The 20,494-nt window shown below is 40.5% G+C and overlaps 1 protein-coding gene across 3 annotated transcripts in view; it reads right to left on the bottom strand.

The window, feature by feature from the left end:
- Window positions 1-918: 918 nt before the first annotated feature.
- Window positions 919-20,494, bottom strand: part of aatkb (apoptosis-associated tyrosine kinase b) — a 68,679-nt gene continuing 49,103 nt past the window's right edge. For 2 of the 3 annotated variants that reach the window (XM_039616368.1, XM_039616369.1), the window contains 11 exons: window positions 16,114-16,193; window positions 15,352-15,470; window positions 14,094-14,181; window positions 13,005-13,138; window positions 11,080-11,164; window positions 10,609-10,730; window positions 9,822-9,971; window positions 5,453-8,981; window positions 5,204-5,327; window positions 4,866-5,072; window positions 919-4,327 (listed from right to left, as the gene is read on the bottom strand). In XM_039616368.1, coding sequence (XP_039472302.1) covers window positions 4,299-4,327; window positions 4,866-5,072; window positions 5,204-5,327; window positions 5,453-8,981; window positions 9,822-9,971; window positions 10,609-10,730; window positions 11,080-11,164; window positions 13,005-13,138; window positions 14,094-14,181; window positions 15,352-15,470; window positions 16,114-16,193 — 4,667 coding nt within the window. In that variant the 3' untranslated portion in view covers window positions 919-4,298. Of the gene's footprint in view, window positions 4,328-4,865; window positions 5,073-5,203; window positions 5,328-5,452; window positions 8,982-9,821; window positions 9,972-10,608; window positions 10,731-11,079; window positions 11,165-13,004; window positions 13,139-14,093; window positions 14,182-15,351; window positions 15,471-16,113; window positions 16,194-17,549; window positions 17,895-20,494 lie in introns of those variants that run through there. The other variant, XM_039616370.1, reaches the window with a different exon arrangement.

Below are 20,494 nucleotides of genomic sequence, written 5' to 3' on the forward strand. Positions count from 1 at the left end.
TCAAAACTTTAACCCTGAGAAACTTTAAAGTTGATCTGTTACACTTTTCTTTATTGGTTTTAAAGGTGGTCAAAGTTTTAGCACATCCTCTAAACTAAAAGGATAGAGGTCGAGAGATTAAACTTTACTACTTTTTAATTGACGTCCTAAAGGAAACTAAGACACTGGTTTGAAATAGTTTCAGAACCGCTTCCTCTGGGTTTAAGGAGAAATGGAAATGGGTGTTGGATTTGACACTCACCAAGAAGTCAACAAGACATAAGTCAGGTCATTATAAAAATGTAAGATGTGGCAAAAGACTCAAATAAGAGACTTTTTGATTTTTTCTTCATAACATGGGTCACCTTCGTGACTTTTCTACCTCATCCTCTGCCTCTGAGTCTCTAGTGGATGTTCTTCTAGCCCATGCTTATACTGAATTTACCCAAATTGAAGTCCTATAACAGAACTGTAATGCTAAAATGTTTTGAAACAATAACATCTATTATCTGAAACTACGTTTGTTTCCTGTGCCCTAGGTGGTTCACAAGCAACCAGGAAAAATATTAATCTTCTGTATTTTTACATTCCTCTTAAGTTGATATAATATACAGTACATTTATACTACACTAGACTTTACACACCATGTGACTTGAATTTGGTGGCTTAATAGGTTTTGAGTGCAAAAATGGTTCCCATTGCACCTTTTAACATAGACAACGAAGATGAGAGATGTTTTGTTTTCTACATGGATTTAAAAATGGAGTTTTAAAAACTTATATTTAATATCAGAGTTCTTCAGTATTTGTTGGTTGTCCAAAATGATTCTAAGGACTCCTTAAATTTTACATCTGAACTTTTTAACAACTCTGTAAGATTTTAGAGTCTACATGTGTCAATAAATTAATTTATTTAAAAACACGTAAAAAATGGCCAATATATTTTAACATGTGTAAACCAGATTTTATTTGTAATTGATAGAAGGTACAGAAAGTAATGATGTGACCAGGTCATTGTGGGGGCAAACATTATGACAGTATCTCAACCAAAGCTTCTCCCGCACGTTTGCGCCTTCGGTTCAAGGCCAGTGAGCTTCCTGTCTGTCCTCACAATGGGGTGAAAACATACAAACTGTACTTCCCCCCCTTCACCCCCTCTGGACCAAAAACACAGCATCTCTTTGGCAACAATAAACATAAGAGATTTTTTAAACCTTCCCTCCCTCACAGATACAGTACAGCAATACTCTAAAAAGTATTTTTGTTGAGATACAAAAATATTACGGACAGCCATCTAGATGTTTCTATGCTAAACTGTTACAGAATATTAAAGCCTTGGAAGGCAAACAAACATTTAAGACACTACATGTTGATCACCGGGCATCTTTCAAAGGTGGAATCCAACTTTTCCATCCAGCAAACACACCAACCCATCAATCTTTCTCTTTCTCACAGTTTTACAAACAGAGCAAAGCATGACAGCATTGTTTTATCATCATGACATCAGCCCTCTGTGGCCTTTCAACAAGCTGATCAGACCAGTTAGGCTTATTATAAATTAGAGGCTCACTTAACAACAATGAGGCTCAAAGGGATTCGTTTTTGAGTGTGATAATGATTTTGAACAGTCTTTTCCTTTTAGTCTGAAAAAGTCCAACAGTTCAACTTCTGATCCTAGAATTATTGTAGAAATCTGCTCCAAACAAGTTGTTCCAAACATAACATGATAGGTAAATGGGCAGAAACAGAGAAATACTGGATCTATAATGTGCTGATTTACAAACACAAAAATCACATTTGTTCAGACAAACCTCAGTGCAGACAAAAACTGTATTTAAATGTTGTTGGGTAATTTGAGATGTTAGTGTGTAGGGATGGGCAATATGATGGTACACCAATGAAAAAATGTTTCTACCACGGTATCTGTTACTGCTTTTCCACCAATGTGGTGCTGGCATTCCTGGCAGTTCTGCCTTGGAGTCTTTTGAGAACCTTTGTGACAGATTTGAGTCATTGTGGTTTTTCACTCTACCATGCCTTTCTTTGGAGACAGATATTTATTTGGAGGGTGAAGGTATGAAAAGCAGCTACGCCCCTAAACTCCTGTATTGAGATGGAGATATTTATCCATCCCTCCGTCCATCCCTCCATCCATCCATCCATCAATGTCCACTTATTTAAGGTTTTGTAATGATGGCAGCAAGCAAAGGTATTCAAGATGTCCTTCTCCACAGCATCACTTTCAGTTTGGACTGGTAAATCCTGAGACCTTCCCAGGTCAGGTGAGATCTCTCCATTGGATTCTGTGTCTACCCTGGTGTCACCTATCAGTTGAGTGTGCTTGAAAGAAGTTCCCAGGTGATCCCCTAACCGGATATCCGAATTACCTCAACCACATCTTTAAAGCTGAACAAAGATACCCTGCAGAGGAAACGTCCACTTGTATTCCCTACCTTAATCTTCCGGTCATTACCTTGATATCATGACCAGGGATGAGGGTTGGAACATAGACTCTTAAATAAAAAACTTCTCTCTTCACCACAACAGCCCAGTACAACACCCACATCGCTGCTGATGTTTAACGAATCCATCTCATCCTCCACCTCCTGATGAATAGAGAATGAACCATAACCTCACACTTAGAGGTGCTGACACTCATCCCAGCTGTTTTACACTCAGTTGTAAATCATTCCAATGCAGGGTGAAGGTCATGCAGTGACCTTGAGTTAATAAAAGCAAAAAATAAAATGCAACAATACCAAAATCTATCTTTGTAGGCCTAAACCATTTTTGTACCAAGCTGGACACATGCTTATTAAGGCTGTAAAGCTGAATTTTTTATACATGGGAGTTTATGGGAACTGACTCCTGTTGGAGCCAGCCTCAAGTGGCCATGATAAGAACTGTGGTTTTTGGTACATTCCCCTCCCATGACCACTAACACCAGCAGGCCCAGCAGTTTTCTGTTACTAAACAATTACTTTTATTAATACTGTGAACCAACACTGTGTCAGTGGAAAAGGGATATATGCCTTCAGTACCTCCGTAGGCTGCACTACATCTTCTCGCATGTTAGTGAGTATTACTGCTCTCTAGCAATGTTGGATTAACAGTATCTTTGCATCAATGTGATGAAGTGCCTTGATTTGTCAGGCATCTGCTGGTTAACCAAAACAGACATTTTGTCTATATTTTTGAGCTGAAGATCCAGTACACGCACATCATGATAAAATATTACATTATATTGCCCACCCTACTGGCTTACATCACTGTTAGGTTCAGTCGATGTCAGTTTTAATGACCTGTGTACCTGCCTTAAAAATAAAAACACTTTCCTTTTGTTTCTTAGCCGTAAATTCTTGTAAATGTGAAACCATGCATTGCTATATTATAAGAAACTTTCATAAGAATTCAGTCTGAAATTACCCCGATACTTCTTCCCATTATAGTCACAATGTTGTGTCTGATGCTTACAGTAAAGAGGAGTTGGCTGCGATTGTGGTGCTGGCACCCAGTTTGGTAAATAGAATGATGTTTGTGTAAAACAGTATAGTCGCGGTCCTGATGTGACAATGAAAAAAGTCACAAATAATTATTAGGTTGTCAAGGTTGCTCAGCTGTTTCCTCAAAAAAAAGAAAACATCCTGTAAGCAGACACCCATTAGGATCCCCTACGCTTCCATCGTTCACACAAGCACGTCTCTGAATGATCCCAAATACTGACATTATATTACTTGTGATACTTTAAAGATTCTTTTTGATATTCATTATTAATACAGGTAAAACCATTTCCTAAAAAGTATAAAGTCTGCGGAGCTGCACAGTCTTGTTCAAAGTGCTGATCCTTTGTTGAAAAGTCAGAAAGTTGACATTGTGTCTTTTACTCAGCAACACTTTAACAGTCCTCTTTCTTAAAAGTCCAGGTGGCTCCACACTCTTATGAATGCGCCCCATGACGAATTAGAAAGTGAAAGAAGTGGCAAATGTAATGCTTTTCAAAGGTCTGTCCTTCCACGTTGTTTCTTTAATCCAAAAAAATATGTAGACTCAACATACAAGTTTCCCCTGGTTTCTTAAACTCACCATACATACCGTATATATTAATATTCTTGAAATATTATATATTAACAATTCTCTTTTCAGTATTCTAAACAGCTTAGGCCAGTCCTACATGGTGGTGAGACGGACCTTTCGAAAGTGTCCACAGGCGGTAAGAGGCACTGTCTTGTGTTTCTAAAACCTGACGTTAAAAATGAAATCAGTAGTCATGCTAGCAGGCCGAGTTGTTGTCACAAAGAGGCAGTAAATATCCACAGCTTCTTATTCTTTGTCTCCATCTTCACTGCTTCCTGCAGAAGACACAATGAGGCAGAAAGGATTAATGTATACCACCCATTTTTACAGGCCACTGGGCATCTTTATCCCCAAAACATTGGCACATATCAAAGACATTTGGCAAGAGTGTATTTTCTCATTATTATGGCAGTTCAGCTTTTGGCAATATGCTGCAGCCAACAATTGCATCTTTAATGGGCCAGGTTCCCAGACTGGGTTTAAGTCTAACACAGCAGAAAGAAGCATTTTAGTTTTATTCTTTATTTGTCAGCGATAATGCACAAAAACTGTGATCTCATAAGATGTAGCTACTAGCCAGTTTCCATCTGACACTTCTGGGAAGAAAAAATACACACTGTAAAACCTTCACATCAACACGTTTACTGCAACGTTTTCGTAAAACCTATTGAAATAAAGCTGAAAGTCTGGACTTCAACCACACGATGATTGCTTGATTTAAAATTCACTGTGATAGTTTACAGAGGCAAAATTAGATATGTATATCCACTGTTAAAAATATGAGTTTCTCATGAGTTTGCAGAAGTGACCTACCTCCTGCAGATTCCATATCAGAGTCTGAGATGTGAGTGATGGAGAACCGGGACACGCTGGAGGGAGAGACAGTAAAGCGGGAATACTGCACGGCTGGTTTAGTGTCTGGGGTTGTGGTGATGGAACGGGGTGGAGGGGATTCAGATGCGGCTGAGGATGTTGGCAGAGGGAGTAGGGGGAAGTCATCTTCCCACTCAAAACCCGCACCTGAGAGAAAACAGCAAAGGGAAGGAATTAATGGTTTGATATCTTAACGTGAGGAAGTCTTCAGTGTGTTAATAAATTGTGTGTAATCATATTCACATTTGCACATTTGAAAGTAAAAGAATAATACATACTCTCCTCCGAAATGTTCCCGTCTGAAGAGTCGTCTGAGGCATTAACCCTTTCTTGGGGTTTGGTTTGAGAACCTTCTGCTCCTAAAGGAAAGCCATGTTCGGCGAGCTCTTTAGTTGGGCTTTCCTAGCAGTTGTGATATTAAAAGAGTCAGTGAGTGGACCAGAATAAACATTATTGATGTGCCATTAATAGAGCCAATATTAAGGCTAAAGCTCCTCAAATTTGGATCTTCCCTCTTTGACACTCACCTGGTCGAACAGATACACGGTAACATCGTCAAAAAAAGACACTGTTTTCTTCTTGTGTTCGAGCTCCTCCTCCAGGTTCTCCTCAGTGAGCAATGCTGGCATCTTGAGCAGGCTTCGCAGTTTATGGGCCTCGCTGTTGTCGCTCACCACAATAGGCACTGGGTGGCACTCTTCCTCACTCTCTTCCCCTCCACTCTGTTCCTGCATACTGTAGCTTTGCAGCTCCTCGTCCGACTCGTCGCTGTCATCGGTATCGCCGTCCTCCTCGTCGGCCTCCTCCCCGTCGGCCGGAGATGCTCTGCCCTCTGTTGCAGGGAGCGGAGGTGGTGGGGTGGATGGAGGTGGAGGAGAGGAAGAGGAAAATCGTCTGGTGTTTGAGGTGTGTTGCAAAGCTACCTCATCTTTGGGTAAGGTGTGTGGCATTTCACTGGATATGCCTGATGGCCTGTTCTGAACCATCTCGGCTGCTGCCTCCTCTGAAGTTTCTGAAGTTTGAGCAGAGTCTTTCATGTCATCTGCTTCCTCCTTATCTAAATTTATGTTGGTGGCACAATCTCCATTCAGGGCACCAAGAGCTTCTTCCATGGCCCCCACCACCTCAGCTGCCCAGTCTCCCAAGGATGAGCTCTCTTCCTGTGATGGCCATTCATCCAGTCCTCCCTCAGTATCAGAAGGCTCTGGAGGAAGTCCTAAAGTCTCATCTTCGCAACAGTCCTCTGTCAAGTACTCCTCAATCTCTGGTGAATGAGAGAATTCTGTTGTGTCTGTTACTGTTTGTTTCGTTTCAAGTTTTATGTCCTTGTTCACTACAACACCCTTTAGTTCTTCCTCTCCATCATTTTTCCTTTTTGCAGCTTTCTTTTCTAGCATGTTTGGTTCTTTTTCAATGTTTTGCTCATCTGTTTTCCCCATTTGGAGTTCTTCTCCCTCATGCCGAGTCTGCTTTTCATTCTCATAGTCTGAAAAGTAGGCAGAGTCTCTGTATGGCGTCTTATCGCTCAAGGGTAACAGAATTTGGTCATCTGCCTGTGATGCTTCTAGTGCCAAATCTTCGCCCGTTGATGACTCACCCTCTGCGGGCACCACTTTAGCTTCAATTCCCTCTTCCTCCAGGACTTCTTCCTCCTCCAGGCTGGCATCAAGAGCAGGTTTTCCTAAAGGTTGTTCACGAGGTTCATGAGGTTCTTTGGGAACAAACTCGGGGCTCTCATTATTCTCCGTGTCATAGCCGCTGTCCATAGCTTTAGGTGAGCTGGAAGGGCGGGATGACGCAGGGCTGGAGCCTTCACAAGACCCAGCTGCAGACGGCAGATCCATGGAATCCATGGAATCAGGTGTTCCTACCTGCTTTTGTAGCAACTTGAAGGCGGGAGAAGCATTCAGCTCACTGGACTCATCAGCGAAGATGCCTGAAGTAACATCAGTTATATCGTCTGTGATGTCTTCCTCTTCGTCATCGTCACTGCAGTCGAGTATGTCAGCAAGGCTTACATTGGAATCTTCACGGTCGACGCCACTGTCACTGGTGTGACTCATCTCTGACTGTGGATCTGTCACCGCCACCATCACATGTGTGTTATCATCAGGAGGTGGAGTGGCTTGAGTGGCTTTTGTCATTGTTAGAGTCACCTCTTCTTTTCTAGGCTCTGGCAGTTTCTGTGTGATTTCCTTAATAACGTCCTCCCTCTTCTCTTTAGATTGGACATCATCAGTTGTAAGATCGACATACTGTTCTCCACAGTCCACAGATTTGGCCACGATGGGACCTCCTGGAGCTGGTGATAGATTGATCATCTCTTCATTGCTTGGCATGTCAATGACTTTATCTCTGTAGTTAGTGTGACTGTAGAGCTGACAAAAGCTTGTGTTTCGAACAAGCAAGCCAGTGAGTGGGTCAACAAAGTGTGAGTGGCAGCACTCTCCCGATGTTGGCACCTGAGTCTCACCTTCATGGCACATGTAAATGTAGGCATTGCAGTTTTCCGAGGGCACCATAGCATGATGTTTACTCAAACTAAGGCAGGCACTATTATCTTTGACCTGGTGTGGCTCAAGATAATCGATGGGTTTGGGTAGAGAGTGGAAGGCCAGGCTGTGTCCTTCTGGCCAGGAGTCCTCGATGTCTGTACTTGGCATTGTATAATGGAAATCGGCGTAGGTGTCCTGTCGGCAACTATGGCTTGCCCGTCTCTGGTGACCGGCACTGCTGTGGCGGTGCTTCGAAGGCCAAGTATTGCAAGTGTGTCTCTCAACAAATATGTCCTCATCTTCCTCTTCTGAGTCACTGTCTCTGTGTCCTATAAAGAGAGCCCCCTGAGTCTCCATGTTTATACTGACAGAGTTACTGTTGTGTCTTGTGTGGCTGGGCATAGTCTTCCTCAGGGAACCCATCATGTCATAATAACCTCCAGTGACATTCTTTCCTATAATGGACGTCTGACTTGTGTCCAGGTATGTGTCTCTGTAAGCCTGCTGAGGTGGACTGTTTATAGAATGGGATATCCCTAGTGGGTTCTCCAACTCCCCTAAAGCCTGACGCAGGCTTCTTGAGCCCCAGCTTTCCTGATGATGCTCTCTGGAGAGCTCACCTCCGATCAGATAGTGATCTATTCCCAAAGGTGGTGAGTGGTCAAAATAATAGCCCCCATCTCGATCTTTATAGGACACATAGTGACTAGACTCCCAGGGTCGTAGGGGGCTGTTATCTGACACTTGACCTAAAAGGGGTTCCATTGTCAGGGAGATGGCAGGACTTGAGTCATTGGAGTCATACATTTCAGATTTATGGATGTCAGCTGACCAATAAGGACCCATAGTTTTAGCCTGTGATGGGCAGGCCATGCACTCACCCGAGTCTGCACTCCCAGTCAGGAAGCTCCCACTGCTGCCCTGGTAGTCTGGGCTGTATGAGACCATGGTGTAGTCTGGATCAATGTTACAGTCTACTGGTTCCTCAATGCGAATGTAGTATTCACTGTTTACTGAGGGGCTATGGGCACTGAGGACAGGAAGTACACCTGGAGCGTGTAGATGTTTTGGTTGATAGTAGGAAGGAGAAACTCCATGGCTCAGGCTTTCCATGGGACAGCCTCCCACAATGCCTCCAGGTGGGTAAAATGCTTCCTGACAATGATGGTTTACCTGACCTAAGGTACTAGAAGTGTCTGGGGCTCTGTATGACTGGTCTGCCCTGGCTTGCTCCCACTTGTACTCAAAGTTCAGGCCGTGGCTGGTTTCAGTGACTGTTAGTATGTCATCTCCAGACTCTGAGTGGTAGCCATCACCAGTAGAAAATGGTTCTAAGAGCGGGAAAGATGAGGTGGTTGATGAGGGGTGGTCTCGTGACATCGCTGAGGCACCACGCTGACTGTTGAATCCAGTATTGGGACGCAGGGAGTTCCAGCGTCTCTCAAAGTCCTCTTCGGCCTCGCTGGCCCCCTTGGCACATAGGTAGCTGAGCAGCAAGTGAACTTCCTCTGCAGTTGGCCTCTGATCAGGCTGCAGCCAGCAGAACTGCATCACCTCATACCTGTGGACCCAAAACACAAGGCACAAACAAAGAAAAAAAGCTTAATTAAAATGAAATGAAAGAAACAAAAAGTAAAAAGTAATCAGCTCAATGCACTCAGAAATTGACCTTTGATTTTTAGACTTGGTTTCCTGTTTGTAATATTGTAGCAAATACTGAGAGGACCTATTATTCTCTAACAATGATGCATGCTCACATCAAAAATGGGCAAAGTTTCAAATATTGACTTCTCTAAACTCTATTTCATCAGTTTTTTTCTGGCTGGTATGATATTGGTTTCTGGTTGTGGTTGTGTTCTCCAGTCTCTGTGGGCTGTGGGCGTTCGGCGAGCTACAGTTCATTTTAACACCAACAGTGTTGATGTACACTCAGTGTTTTACTTTGCTGTTCCTTCACTTGTACTGTCTACTAACAGCCTCACTGTAAACACTCAGTAGCAACCAAAATTACCACACTAAATGCCACAATTAATACTATACATTAAATTATAAAGTAAGGTGGGTGATAATGAAGTAATAAACTCAAATATGTAAAATCAGAAAATAATATTGCAAAACCTAATATGCAGCATTATTTATATTATAATCCAAACCAAAAAATAAATATATACATGTGCCATAACTGAGGCATGGAGCTGCACCAAAGCTCAGTATGGAAGTAAAAAGATATTACTGCGATGTTCATTGTGAACTGTGAATCATACAAGGCTACAGTAACAGAGTCCAAGAATAGTGCAATAGCAAAAGACTAACAATAGGAAGCTCATTAAACCTCATCCTGGAAGGGATTTAATTGTGTTGCTTTAAGTGTTGTGTTTTGCTGCATTTATGTGTGACTCACCAGCGTTCAGCTAGGGGTACTTGGAGCAGTGGTTTGGGCAGTCGCAGCTGCTGCTCCCTAACAGCGTAGGTCAGCACTTGTCTGTCAGAATAGTGTCTGTAGGGCTGGTTTCCCAGCTCGAACAGTTCCCATATAGTCACACCAAGAGACCTGAGACACAGGATAAGATGAAATGTATCTTATTAGTAACTTCATGTACATTTCATGTATACATTTCTTATAATCCTCCAGTAACGTCCATCCTTTTATCTACTGTAAAAAAACGTACAACTATATAAGCGTTTGTTAGTGTATTAAATCCAATGACCTTGCCTCTAAAAGATCTTACATCTTCATTATGATATTTTTTTTCATTAAAAGGAGTCAAGCACAGTTTGATTACGGGAAAACTCTTGTGTGTGTCATTGTTTATAACTTATATCCATGGAGTTAGGGCTGGTGATTTTGCATGTCTTACAAACTGTTCAGAAAGTAAAAGAGACAAAAGAATTAAAATAATATTATCATAATATATATCTGGCTACATTTCATAATTTAAATCTTATTCAACAGAACGCATGCAGTTGTTCAAGAAAGAGAAAGTTTTACAATATAATCATTTTGTTTTAAACTTCTTGGAGTGACGACATGTTGGTGACATCCTCACTAAGTTTGGAGCTAACGTAAGGATTGTTTTAGATAACTTGGTACAGTATTTAAAATGATGTTTAAGGGCTACAGCATACTTGATGTCAGCGAGCGTCCTCACAAAATACAAAAGATGTGTCTATGTGCATTGATCAGATACCAGATGTTGCTGTGTTGGGTCTGGTCTGCCACCAGCAGGTTTCCATGCACCTCGTCCACCAGCTCTGGAGCGATCCAGCGCAGGGGCACGTACATCTGATCTGATGTCACATAGTAATCGTCCTGAAAGGAGGGTCAGGTAAATTGTTAAGTCGCAGAAATATGACGAAAAACAAATTCAAACTAAATGACCTGCTGGACAATTTTGCCTTTGCTGATATAATGCTAAAAAGTGAAAAGAACGTTCTCATAACCCTGCAGAAATTCACTTGGCTCGACTGTGATTAATGCAGACTCACAACCATTTGGAAACTCACTATTTATATAACAAGCTTGCTTTTTTGTTGCCTGCTAGTGTTGAATACAGAATATATTTTCAAACTTTACAAAGAGCAACAGGATCCGTTTTTCATTTGCTGATCTTTTTCACATTTAACACACTTGTTGTGTTTCTATATTTCAGTGTGTGTACCTTGTACTTTGTGTGGGCCAGACCATAATCTCCGATCTTCACTGAGACATCAGCCGTCAACAAGCAGTTCCTTAAAGCCAGGTCACTGGAGAGGGGGGTAAACAGCTGTTATGTCTTTCAAATATTAATAAACATAAAAAACAAGACTAGAACATTTTTATCAAAGCGAAATAACACTTAGAAGTCCTGCAAACAACAGCATTTAGCCCTGTGTTTTCACAGTAGGCTAAAAATAAACAAAATAAATTAAGTAAATTTTACTAAAAATGAAATAAAATATACAGGAAATGTATTGCTGTCAGTGTCCAATAGGACAAGAGTAACTACTTGTATTGTTTATGTCATTTAAACCTTCATATACTTCTTATTTTGCATTTGAAATATGAATCTATAATATTATAGGTAAACTTATCCACCACGATATAAAGTCAGTAAAATAATCCTGACTTGAATACTTTAAGTATGTTTTGATGATAAAACCTGGTGTACCTAGTGTACTGTAGTAGGAATACAACTTTTTCTTCTTCTGAGTATAAAGTGAAATGAAAACTAGATAAAATAACAATAAATTATTGGAAAAAAAATACAAAAACTGGAGTCCTGGAGAGGAGGGATCACCGCCTGCAACAAAATCACTGATGCTGGAGTCTTTAAGGAGCACTCAGGCAGCACCAGGATATTGTTTCAGGAAGCAACCGAGAGGCAAAAGGCTAATCTGAAATTCAGAGTGAGATAGTGGCTGAGCCTTCAGATCTAAATCTGTAATATTTAGGAGAAAAATCTCATTGAGATAAAAAAAAAAATCTTTCTGAATAGAGCTTTAATAATGAAACATTCACAGAAGCACAGTAGACAGAAAAATAACACACGCACACAAAAATATGAAAAATGGTTAATAAAGCTGCCCAGTGACTCAAGAAGTTTGAAGGACATGTTTGAGAAGAGTTTATGATTCATTCAACTGAAAGCAGATCAAGGTTAGGCTAAGCATTCACTGAACGTTTACAGATTTAAATGAATGGGCACTGTGAGGTAGTTTGGAGGCTTCAGCAGTAATACTCTACAAATAAACAGCATTAGATGGCTGCATCTTGTCTGTTAGTAAAGCCGTCCAGTGTTTTCACTGATCAGTGATGACTGTGAAATCTGTTATTAGTATTGAAGAACAGTAAGTTATGATATACAGGCTCACTGCTGTTGCAAGATCACAGAGACGATAACCTTATGGCTACAATTAAAGACGTCCTTTAATTCTACTGTCCAAGAAACCAGATGAGTCAGATGGAGACTCTTAAATTAATGACCGTTATCAGGCCAAAAACCTGAGTATCTGTTGGACACCAAAAGAGTGGTAGTCGGGTCACTTTTTGCAAATATTCTCTGCAAACTTCCAAAAAAATTTGACAACATTTTACCAATGGATAGAAATGTTTTTGAACATGTGCGACTGCTCTTTTAAGTTCTGCATTTCCTAAAGAAGTTCTCTTTTCCAGGCCACCAGGGTAAATACAAATGTGTTCTTTGACCATCTTCTGGTAAAAATTAGTTTTAGAAATATGCACGAGAGTTAGTCCTAGCTGATGTCTTTCTAACACAATATGTTGACGATTTGGAAAAAAAGTCATAGCAGTCTGACCGTTTTAAAATATTTACGAGAGTCACAGCTTTTGGTCTGCATTTTGAAAGTCTCTGGTTAAGAGCAGACTGAAGGTGAGTCAGGGCCAGGGCTGCGGCAGGACTGAGGCATACACAAAACTAACAGCTTCAGCAAAAAGTGGACTTTAAAATGATGAATGAATAAAATAATTGTGTCATTTATGGACAAGGGAAATGGCAATAGGGTAAACAGAGACTGCCTGCTTGACTGAACAGCATCAGTGACAGCAGTCTGATTTCTCAGGTTTAAGTCTAAAATGACTGTTTACCTGTGCGTGAAGTTGTGTTTGTGCAGGTGCAGAAGGCCCGAGGCAATGTCACAGGCCATCCTTTGAAGAATCAGGGGCTCTGGGGTCATGGTCTCAGAGGTTCTGCAGCTTCTGAGGTAACCCTTCACATCCCCCTACACACATAAGAGAGCTATAAAACATCTGTATGACCACTGGAGGGCAGTCTTACTATTTTACTACGTCGTCTTTGTCCAGTCTGTAAACCTTGATTGGTGTCAGAAACCGGAACATTGCACGGAAGAACACCAGATGAACTAGCAAATTTGTTGTCTTCACTTTTCTTTATGGAAATGGATAATTAGAGATTTTAGGGATGAGCTGAGAAATCCGGCCATCTGAGTGAATTAAGCTCCTCTTTTGGACTAAATATCATCTTCTTGGCAGTCTTCATTCTACTTTGTCTTAAAGCTTTAGACTGTTTGGAGTCTTCACAATAAATAACAAGTTTGATGCTAATCATTGCAAAGTTTCCTCTAAGTTAGATCTAAACATTATTTTTCCAGTTTAGCTTTTGCTAACATTTCCACACTCGACCTCATCTTATAAGAGGAACTACCCACCTGCACTTACAGTGGGAATAAAAATAAAAGATAAAAAGTGGCAGGAGGCTGTTGGTTTTACTATTATTTACTATAAATATCTGTGCGTAATCTACTAAACCAATCACAGTGATGGATTCTGGGAAGTGGTTGGAGTGGCACAAGTGTAAACTGACTCACTTTAAGCTTGTCTGCCAAATACTTACAGCAGCTGCCAAGAATGATTTTATTAGGCAGATAATATAACATTCTACAATGACAAATTACTAAAATGCTTTCAATCAGTTGAAGTACTACAGAATTTGGATTAAAGTCAACAGTCAAAAAAGTTGTCAAGGACATTAATAAACTAATGTTAAGCACAGTGATTTTATTAAAATATTAAACCCTTTAAATTAAACTGGGGTTGTCAGAGATCCACTAGATTAAAAAAGTAAAATCTCCAATTGAGATTTGGTATTGTATGTTTTTTCATACAATGACTTGAAGAGTGTCTCTGCGCACCTGTCTGGTGGCTTTGGATACTCACCAGAGGACAAAACTCCAGCACCAGCAGGTAGGGGGTGATCTCAGTGCACTGGGCCAGACACTGCAGCAGAGCAGGATGCTGGAGGGCACTGGAGAGCAGAAGGCAGGAAGAGAACAGGATCTCAGCATGCACATATTATTTATCACCTTTAAACAGGAGTTTATTTTTATTAGTTTTAATATTACATGGGTATAAATACTTTTGGTATTGAGATATGGCTGAGTATTCAAGAAAATATATGTATACTGTATATAACATATCCATAGTGACATTTAGGAAGTTAATAACAGAGCACAATAGAAAAATAAAACAACAACAACAACCACACTGGACAACCACACTGAGACATTATAGTCTCAGTGTGGTTGTCCAGTGTGGTTGATATTATAGTCTCTATGCACCGATCACTTTAATAACCTTTAACAACTTTAATGCAATCCACTGAGAGGTCTGTCATAATTACACTTTTACAAGCTTGTATGTGTTACTGTTATTGCCGGTGAGAAGATTTTAACCTATGTTAACGACGAAGGGGCAAAATAACAACAACACTTTAGAATATAAACACCGTGACCTCCGTCTGATTTTTTTTCCCAACAAAAATGGAAAAAGTATAAGATTTGTAAAAGAAGAGTTTATGACAGAGTTATTATATTGGCTTTACACTGCATATGTATTCCTAATGAAGTACACAGTCTAACTTGTCCAGATAATGCCTGAATCCCTCTGCAGGGATAAATAAAGGATTAATTATTAGGATGAATTATTATATATTACAGTATTTATTAAGTATATTTAAAGACATGCATTCTCAGTTTTAACTAAAATATTTGACTGATTGTGATTGGAAAACAAAAACATGATGCTATACATAAAAGTTACAGAAAAGCAAGTAAAAGCCAGTTGTTTCATAGATCCTGGGGAGCTGGCCTGTCAGTATTTTATAAGCTTATCGTCTGCCTCAAACACCTGGAAGGGTGACAAGAAAAAAAATTGAGAGAAACGAGGAGCAGTGAGAAACCACAAACAAAAATGGACTAAACTTCAGGACAGAGACATGAGAAATGTTCAGTGCTCAGGTTTACCTGATCCATCTTCAATTAAGGAGACTTTATTAAAATGTAGGCTGGACATATGTAAGCACTACTTCTGCCCTTTCAATCAGTACTTTTAGACTGTAGATTTTACATGCACTGCTTACATTGTCCATGTAAGAATAAACTACAGACAAACACATGTGAAGGAGGTAAAGGTGTACCGGTAAGGCTGTGCTTCTTCCAGGAAGTGCATCTGGTCCTGCACGCTGGCACTGGCTTTGAGTTCCTTCACCACCACTTGGGTGGTGTTCAGGCCTGCGTTCACCTCCCCCAGAAGAACCTGAAACAAGCAGAGACAAATGCATACAGGGGAAGGCACACAGACAGATGGCCACGTTCACATAAGCAAACACATTAAACATGAAATGGAAGTAGCATTACACAAAGACAGACAAAACGAGATGAAGCAGTCATGCAGGAGTTCAGCAGTGCAGATAATACGCACAAACAGATGGACGTACCCAGTGATGGTGCACAAGGATGAGGAGGGTGGATGAATATTCATGAGTGAACAGTACGAATAAGAAAAGGAGGAGAAGCAGACAAAGAAGCAGAAGGGGGAAAACGAGAGAGAATGACAACAACATGTTATCTGGTTGTAAAAACACGTTAACACACCAGAAGGTTTAGGCTGCAAGGAGGGCTATTACTTTGAAAATTTAGCAGCGTAAAATTTGTTCTCAAGGGCTAAGACTATCACTTTGGGAACAAGCCGACATCAAAGGCAAGAGGATCGGGCTGGCATTACACACTCAGACATTTCAGGTAACGCAGCGTGTCGGACATTTTTAACCGACTCCGAGCCGGAATCACAGCAAAGACTAACAGCCATGATGCTGCGTTTCATCTACCTGGCAGGGAGCGACAGGTTTGAAATTACCAGCAGGTTTTTATGAAGATTGAGGTTTCTGAAGTGGGCTTACCTTCCCAAACCAGCCATTCCCAATCTCTTTCAGGTAGAGAAGACTGTGGCGGCTGAGATCTGTCGACTTCAGGAGTTGGACTGAAGAAGACGGAGAAAAAAGATGTAACAGAGATTAGTGAGTGTCAGTCAACAGCCTTTGAATTGAAGTCATGGTCAGTCACAGCACTAAACATTTTGCATGTTTTCGTCCATTTTCTACAAATTTCTTTGTGTTATCGTCAATGATTTAAACTATTCAAACTGCGCTCGTTGAGAAAAAATTAAATACAAGTAATGAATTGCAGCTGTCCTTGTGGAGAGTTGGTGTCAGTGGTAACATTTAATTTCTTTATTTAAAAAAAACAAGATTGTGACTGATATGTAAAATGACTCCACCTGTAAGTGGCACGAATCCTTTGTACACAGATTAAAGTTTCAATGGTCAAAAATGGTCCCAGTCTCCCCCATTTCAACTGCATGTGCATATTCCATGTGTGCAGTTTACATAATCTTAACACACTAAACATACTAAAACTAATAATCTTAATGTTATATGTATTTGTCAGTCAGAAATGAATGGGTCAAGTGAAGTAAAATCCACTAAACACAAATCATTTCCAAAAATACAATCGGTTCTTCTTCACTGGACAGTACATACCATATATTGGATCAAAAGTACATTATCATTAGAATGTAATGCAATGTAAACATTTAATGTTCCATTATCACACAACAAAATCATGATGGCTCTGATGGATTTCACTACTCAAACGGGGCTCGGACATAAGGAGTGCTTATCGACTATATGAAAATGGAGGGAAACCAAACGCCGAAAAAAGTTTAAGTGCTCATTAAACAATTATAAATAGTCAGCAGAAGAGTGCACGTCTTACACTTGAATGCCTTTTTAAAAAGGTTTTCAACTTAAAAATATTAATATTTAATTAAAGTAGTATTTAAAGGCTTCTGAAAGACGTCTTACACCTGGAAACACTGAAAAAATGTTCTTAATTTAAACATTTCTTAACATCTGCAAGTTCAAAAAAACATCTGCATTTGCTGGGGTTCCTGTTTTTTCTTTTTTTAATAGTTTACCCCACTTTAATGCATTTTATTGTTTTATTAGTTCATCATAAGTTTATTAACCTCTCTAAAACTTCTATGCGAGAGCTCCTCTGAGCCTGGGACAATTTCCCAAAGAACAAAAAAAGATCTTTTATCTTATCACGATCACATTTCTTTATCCTTTTTATTCTCTCTGCCTTTTTCATCATAATACAGATGAAATGGATTATTCTTTAATAATAAAAGATTTCCTGGTTTTACTACTTTGTATTATAATGATTGGACTATATGTTTCCATAAACCTCCCCAAATGAAGAGAGGATGTGCTTAAACCTGAATATACCAAAAGACTAAATGTACAACATGAAGAAATGATATGACGCAACGCACCAGATCCAGGTTGTTAAGTAGCCACTGAAGGATCCATCCTCTGTACAGTCGATGGCTGTTTACCGCCTCTAAAGCTAAACATCCGCACATGCCAGTGGATGCTGCCCATTGTTGCCCAGTCAAAGCACCTAAGTGTTATTCTCTACCGAGCCGTCTCTGTCACCGATCTGTGTGGCGGTCCTCCAGCTCGCCCGTGCATCGCTCTCAGCATCCCCCGATGACCCGCGTCCTTCCTGCTTGCTGAACATGCCCGACCGGCCCGTCCTGTCCCGGCTCCACCGAATGAAACAGACTGAGTGTAGCATCCCCTCCTCTCTCCCCTCACCATCTATCTCTTTCTTTCACTCTGTGTCTCCCACGATGGAACTTGGATTCTGGGCGTAGAGGCAGACAGACAGATCTTTGTGGTGCTATCTTCCCCCCTCCAGACTGCGACACAGTCCAGTCACTGTGTGGAGGCCATATTGGGCACCCCTGTCCCCTTCCCCTGACTGGTCATTCCTTACACCCACTTACACTCTTGCTGGGCCATAACAGAATAGCTACTATTGTCTTTTTGCTTAGGGCAGCATTACACCAGTTAGGACCAGTCAGCAACACTGGAGCCATTATCTGCGAGCTCCATGACATAAGAATGAACTGAGCTTTGGTGATAACTGTGGCATGCAATGAGTTCCACCTACACCCTCATTTTTACCACAAATATTCATAATTCTGACAGAACAATGAGTGAAAAGAAACTCTTAAAGACTATATTAAGCATTTGTTAACTTTCACATTGTCTCTGCCACCACGTTTGGTTTGTGTGCACACTGCAATGACATTTATAAGGTATAGTGGGGTATCTGTATATATATATATGAGTATACTGTATGGGGATGGATGTGAAATAATAGAATTATTTTTCCTTAACATGTAAATGTTTACTCACTCATAACAATGCAAAAGAAGCTGTAGCAGCATATGTTTGGTTGTCTTTGTATTATTTTACTAATACTTTGAGATCTCTCTGTTCATGCATCCATGCATTCTTTATGAATTCATTCATTCCCAGGCCTTTCAGCCCTTAATTTAACCATCACGACTACGTTTCTAACCCTAACCTAATTCTAATCTTAACCCTAAGCCTAAAAGTTACAAATTTCATGACATTTTAATCACTCAATTGATCCAAAACTCTCACAAAGGTAGCACTATGCATGTCAATGTAAGCTTGATTGTTTTTGGTCCTGTGACCAAACACAATTGCTCAGAATAAGAACAGAAAAATATGCTCACTGAGTGCTTGAAATGAAAAAACCTCCACATTACCGAGCTAAGTTCTGAGATCCTATTTATAAGTTAATTTCATTTGACAGCACTGACCGGCCTTTCTAAGATGCTGAGCGTGTTGATAAGAATACATCAGGCTCAAAAACCCCAGCAGCCGGGAAGCCTTTAGCGAGATGCACGTTGGCAAAATCAATCATGGCCAAATGGAATTCCCATTATCCCCTAACAGTCCAGTGCATCATGGTTGACTCTCTGCAGGTGCTGAGCTGTAGTGCTGTCCTTGGATAATCATTTAAAGCCAATTATGATGTTTAACCATCCTTTTTGTGTGGCTAAACTACAGATGACAGAACAGCGGGACTGTTCTATAAGTATGAGATAAATAAGGATCGTTTTGAGCTGTGAATCATGTAACTACGCCGAGGCCAGCGATAAAAGAAGCGGGAAATGAATAGAACATGTCCCCTTTTTTTTGCTTCAATTCCTCATTGTGTTTTTGTGTGTGTGTGTAGTTGTTCTCATGTGTAATATGAGTGGGTGTGAGCTCCATTAGTCGTTACAATGCAGCCTGCAGTGCACAACAGCTGCATCAGGGCGGGTCCTTGAAACTAGGCTCTGGTCTGAGCCAAGCTCTCGCAATACCAGTGTCTCATTAGGAACTCCACTTATCCACACAGTCCAACCACAGCCCCACAGCGCTGCAGAATGACAGAAGAGATGGGAATATTGGCTGAAATCCTCCTAGCTGCTTCAGCCCTCAGGAACCATCAGACATTAGAAATGTGAGACTCACACCAGCACGGTGTTGAAAGTAACGTCAGGAGCTTTCATTCTTGGAGCCCCTTCATTCACTTCCTCAGTCATTTTGTGGCAATCATTGCTCTTCCTGTGTAGTTTTTTCATGCTTTTTCTTTGTTTTTGTAATTAAGCGTTCTTCTGCTCTCTTTCTTTCTTTCTTTTGTAGTTTTAATATTTTATCCTCATCAAAAAGCCTTCTAAACTGCATTTGTAGGAAGATATACCGATACGTTTGAAGTTGAAGTAGAGACGTTAGAGTAAAATGAGATCTGTTCTTGCTGAAATGGCAGCAAATAACAGAAAACTAAAATTATGAGAAATGTGAGAAACATGAAATGGAGCGAGACGGATCATTTTCTTTACTTCATTTCTCCTTAAAAAAAAATCCCCCAAATGATGTCACTGGGTGAGGCAGTCCTCAAGGTGCAGTAATGAATCCCTGACTGCCACTACAATACAAACCATATGGCTCCTATTATTTACAGAAGAAAAAACGCCTGTTTTAAAGGATCAGTTTCCAAAATCATAGGAAATAAGTAAGAGAAAAGTTTTGCTTTTGAAACCAAATCTGCCTGTCTAGATCACAGACTGTATATAAAAGATGTTGGAAACTGTGATCAGGAACGTCTTTGAAACCAGATGTGACCAGGATCTACCTGACAAAAGAGCGACACTGCATGATCAGACCATAACAACTTGTCAATCACACAGCTAACGGGGACCACAATTTACAAAAAGCACATCTTGTTGAACTCAGAAAGCCTTGAAATGAGTGATTAACATAAAAACTCATGAGGAAAGTGTTTGCTGAAGTTCTTTTCCTGCAGGTTTCTATACAGTCCAAGCGATAACCTCTGGGGGCTGAAAAAGTCTGC

This window comes from Oreochromis aureus, linkage group 8 (genome assembly GCF_013358895.1).
Source record: "Oreochromis aureus strain Israel breed Guangdong linkage group 8, ZZ_aureus, whole genome shotgun sequence".
In the NCBI taxonomy this organism is placed as follows: Eukaryota; Metazoa; Chordata; class Actinopteri; order Cichliformes; family Cichlidae; genus Oreochromis; species Oreochromis aureus.